At 50.4% G+C, this 4,766-nt stretch overlaps 1 protein-coding gene across 1 annotated transcript in view; it reads right to left on the reverse strand.

The window, feature by feature from the left end:
* LOC101778450 (probable metal-nicotianamine transporter YSL16) overlaps positions 1–2,500 on the reverse strand; it is a 6,026-nt gene extending 3,526 nt beyond the window's left edge. The window contains exons 1-7 of the mRNA XM_004955052.1: positions 2,110–2,500; positions 1,795–1,964; positions 1,625–1,722; positions 1,369–1,503; positions 1,083–1,272; positions 855–972; positions 3–769 (exon numbers count right to left, since the gene is read on the reverse strand). Of these exons, the coding sequence (XP_004955109.1) occupies positions 3–769; positions 855–972; positions 1,083–1,272; positions 1,369–1,503; positions 1,625–1,722; positions 1,795–1,964; positions 2,110–2,500 (1,869 nt within the window). The remainder of the gene's footprint in view (positions 1–2; positions 770–854; positions 973–1,082; positions 1,273–1,368; positions 1,504–1,624; positions 1,723–1,794; positions 1,965–2,109) is intronic.
* Positions 2,501–4,766: the final 2,266 nt, after the last annotated feature.

Genomic DNA, 4,766 nt, shown 5'->3' on the forward strand with positions numbered 1-4,766 from the left:
ACCACCACGGTCCCCACCACCATGTCGACGGCGAAGCTTGCGCCGACGAGGAACGGCACGGCCATCGCCGTCGGCAGCGGCACGAACCTCCCGTACCGTGGCGGCAGGATGTCCCTCGCCACGTTGGCGAGCACGGCGAGCGCGAAGAACCCCACGGACAGCGGCAGGCAGTGCCTGGGCAGCGCCGAGAAGCCCTGGGCTCCCAGGAGCGCCATGTTGCGGTAGATGAGCGCGTACGGCGCCTTCCAGTACCCGTCCGGGTCGCCGACGTCGAACGCCCTGTAGAAGAGGAGGAAGGTGAGCGGCGTGACGACGCAGCCTATGGCCGTCCCGACGGCCTGCGCGGCGAGCATGGACCGCGGCGACGTCAGGGTCAGGTGCGCCGTCTTGAAGTCGTGCATGAGGTCGGCTGAGATGAGCACCAGCTCCTTGACCAGGCCGCAGCCGACGAGGCCGGCCACGACGCCGTCCTCGCGCCCGGCCCACGCCGCGAGGACGAAGAGCGCGAGCTTGCCGTAGCTGTAGCCCATGTTGATGTCCGTGAGCCCGGCGCCGTAGGAGTTGGAGAAGCCCAGCACGGGCGCCAGCGCGTACGCGACCACCACGTAGTACCACCTCACCTGCCGGAACATCATCGGGATGGTGACCACCGCGACGACGCTCATCAGGGCGTACCCGCCGTACGCCAGCCACGCCGGGATGGAGTCCCGGTTGAAGACCTCGTCCCGCCGCAGTTCGTCGATCGCCGCCGCCTTGTCCAAGTCGGCCACTGTATCTCGTTTTGATTAGTGCTGAAGATTCAGGTATAAAGAAGGTAGGAATTGTTTTTTTTTTGCAGTCTCCATTTCTGCTACCTCGGCTGTTGCTGCGTCTGAGTTTCGATCGTTCGTGCATGCTCTGGGCAGTGATGCCGAGGACCTTGACGAAGTGGTAGATGCCATCGCCCATGATCAGAGCAATGCAGAGGAATGACTGCACGGGAGAGCAACCAAAATGGTAAGATGTTCTGCAACATATCAACACTGCGTATTCTGTGCTTACTCGCTTAAAGAATTCAGGTGAAGTAGTATCAAACAGCAAACCTTGTAACCATACAAGCTGGTCATGCTGCTCTCCGGCACGTCGGCCGGGTACCAATCCCCCTTTCGTTTACTGATGAGTGGCCACAGAATTCCCCAGGAGAGCATCGCGCCGAGGAGGGTGGAGAGGTTCACAAGGTGCGGGCAGATCATCCCGGCGCCGACGTACGTCATGCTGAAATCGAAGAAGAACCTGTTGACAGGCACAGCCGACGAACGATATAGTTCACAGAGATCGCCATTTTTGCATGATGAACTAGTAAGACGAGCGTGACATGAAGGCTATTACGATTGTTTCCAGGCCTGAAGGCCAAACGTAGGGAAGTGAGCGAATCCGCAGACGCTGCCACCGGTGTAGAACCACTGGAAGAAGCTCCACAGGAAGCTGATCCCGAAATACTTCAGAAATGAACGGACTTGCTTCCTGCAGTTGAGTGTCAGTCAAATCATTCAGAATTTCGAATCATTTCTTCCACACAGATGCATACTAATCAGCTCCGTAACACAAATTTAAGCATCGAAACATAGATAATCTCCACACGTACTCTGCATTCTTGTCTCCTTGAGGGGTGTGGAATCCGTTTATAAGAACAGCCGTTGCAGTCCCGCTTGGGTACGTTAGTTTGTAGTCGATGACCAAGACCTGTGAATCAAGTACATTTTCAGCAGTCATTTTCTTTTCAGAACAGGATTCAGAGTCTGTAAAATGAGGCACCTTTCTGAGGGGAACCAAGGTGAGGAGGCCGCCGAAGCTACTGGCGACGAGGAACCCGGTTATCCACCCGACCCCTGGCTCCTTGACGCTCCCCGGCACGTTCCCTGGCGTGTTCACCCCGGCCGCCTCGTACGTCCTCCTGTTCAGGCCCAGCATGAACGACCCGAACCCTGCGCATTAACACCACCGCCCACACCAAACTCACCGGTCACGACACGTCACAAAAGCGGCAATGACGCGCGCGCGTCCAAGCGGCCATGGCAGAGCAGGGCAAGCGATCGAGCGAGCTGAGCTGGCAGGTTTTTTGGCACGTACCGCAGAGCCCCAGGGAGTAGCACGCCACGGCGCAGGTCTGGACGACGGTGTTCTCCTGGCGCGTGAAGGGTCTGGCGGCGGAGGAGCGGATGCCGAGGCGGGCCAGCGCGGCCGTCCAGCCGCGGAGCGCGAGGAACGCGAGCAGTGCGGCGGAGACGTTCATGGTGGGGACGAACCCCGTGGTGAGGTTCAGCTTCATGACGATGACGGTGTACATGGAGCCGATGAGCGCGGCGGCCACCAGGCCCCGCACCGTCAGCTGCTCGCGCCACGGCTGCTGGTGCTCGAGCGCCGCCGCGGCGGCGGGGGACGGCGCAGCCTCGGGCGGCTCGGGCTCGGGCTCCGGCCCGGCGTCGCCGACGCCGATCTCGCCCGAGTGGTCGACCTCCATGGGAGAGTGGCGAGAAGAAGAAATATGAAGTGGTTGTGGCCGCGGCCGAGCCATTACATTAAAAGGGCAATCCTTTTGGTCCTCGGCATTTGCAACTTTATGTGGAGACGAGATGACGTAGAAGCAATTTATTAAAAGAACGTAGGATACCCTAGAAGAAACGAAATACAGAAAATGTTCATTTCCTCGGAAGGAGACAAGATTTGTGAGCCTGCACAGCCGCAGGCAGGCTTGTTGCAGGGGTGTGGCGTACTAGAGTACAGTTGTTCCAAAACTGAAAGCAAACATGTCAGACGGTCAGCATTTTGTACTTCGATGTTCGATCCGTCCCGTAGGTCGTTTGAACTTTTCTATGCACCTAAATATTTTAGGTCTTGTTTAGTTCACCTCCAAATCCTAACTTTGGCACTATGCAAAAAGAAGATTCCCCATCACATCAAACTTTAGTCGTCTTATTCAAAACCTCAATCATCACATCCCCTCTCTCCCACTTCACACCTCAGAACGCACTGTTCTTATAGAGAGAAAGGCGCTTTCCCATCTTCTTAACCCGAAATGAAATGGCTGAGGAGAAGAGGGTACATGCATGGAGTACTAAATGTAGACGAAATTAAAAACTAATTGCACAATTTTGTTGTACTTTGCCAGACGAATCTTTTGAGCCTAATTAGTCAATATTTGGACAATAATTCACAAATACAAACGAAACGCTACAGTGTTGCTACAGTAATTTTGGCGTCCTAAAATTGGGCAACTAAACAAGGCCTAAATGTATATCTAAATGCATATAAATATTTTTGAACCTAGAAAAATTAAAATAATCTACAATTTGAAACGAAGGGAGTAGTTTATAGCACTCTCCCCAGTTATAAACAGTGGTGGAGCAACGCGTGAGCTCTTGCGTTTGAATGTTAGTAGTAGTGTGGAGACTGAAGACATGTGACATACCATGCATTTATGGACGTTAGACTTTTCCCTCTGAAAGTGTGGAGTTTACCCTCGGATACAAGAAGAGGATCTTTGGAATTTTATTTTGAGACTATGTACATTTCGGAGTATCCCCGATGAAGGGAGTACACTGATTTGGAGTCAAAGGAAAATTAGTTCCGAAATAGATTGGTCCGTAAGAAAATTCTGGATCGGAAGACCAACAATACTCGAACTAAGAGTATCAGATTTTACAAGGTGCCCTGAGAGAATCGTGCTCCAGATAAAGCTACTTGGAACAGACTGAAGACCTAGAGTCTAAATATTTTCAGTTAGTTGAGACCGTCAGGAACAGATGAACAAAGAGCCACCACCCCCACTATCCTTGTACCGAAAAAGAAGGGATAGTTAACCTGACGCAGTTTCCTTTCCATTCTCAAAGCCGAGGATTTAACCCCGGGAATCTCGGGACGAGATTCTGTTAAGGGGGAGGGGCTGTAACACCCGCCATTCTAAGTCATCAAAATGACTTTGAGGAATTGGAAGCAATTCGAGAAGAAAGGAAAAAGAATTTGACCGAAAATCAAATTCGGGTCAAATTTAGCCGAAAATTGAATTTTGAATTTGGAATTAAGAAAAATTCGGCGAAAATATAGAATAGCAGTGTAAAGATGATCTGAACTTAAGGGTCAACAATTTGGAATAATATTTGATCCTAAACACTCAGAATAAATCAAGAGAAGGAAATGAAAAACTACGTTTACTATTCACCGTACGAAAACAGGAAATCAGAAAAACAGCTTCAGAGTACATTTTGGAAAGTGAATTCTGATGAATTTCTCAAATAAGTAAATCAGGACAACTATACCATGTTGAAGTATGAACCTTGGACTCCTAAATTTGGGTGTTGTTAATCAAGAATAGCAGAGGGAACTATTTTAAATAGAGGCCTAAAGTTGGCACTTTGTCACAATAGGCGGTTTTGCTGGATTTTGGTTAAGTCTGAAAATGGTATTGAGTACAGGAATTTAGAACCAAATTCTGGAGAAATTTCTTAAAAAGTGAGCAGATGTTTTTGGACATTAGTGTAATATGGATTATGGAGAAGGTAAATGAATAGTTGTTGTCCAGAAAAAAAAGTGGAAGGTTTGAATTCAAATTGGAACCAAAAGTCAGCAATTGAGCGGATTTCGAGCTCCTTGCCGAATTAAGCCTAAGTCTGGGAAACATGACAAGTATCTATGTTTGAAACCGAATTCTGCCCAATTTCTCAAGTAAGTGAGCAAGGGCAACTAGACAGCGGTGAAGTAGCTCTGGCAGCACCCCGTGTACATTCCTT

Source organism: Setaria italica, chromosome I, assembly GCF_000263155.2.
Source record: "Setaria italica strain Yugu1 chromosome I, Setaria_italica_v2.0, whole genome shotgun sequence".
In the NCBI taxonomy this organism is placed as follows: Eukaryota; Viridiplantae; Streptophyta; class Magnoliopsida; order Poales; family Poaceae; genus Setaria; species Setaria italica.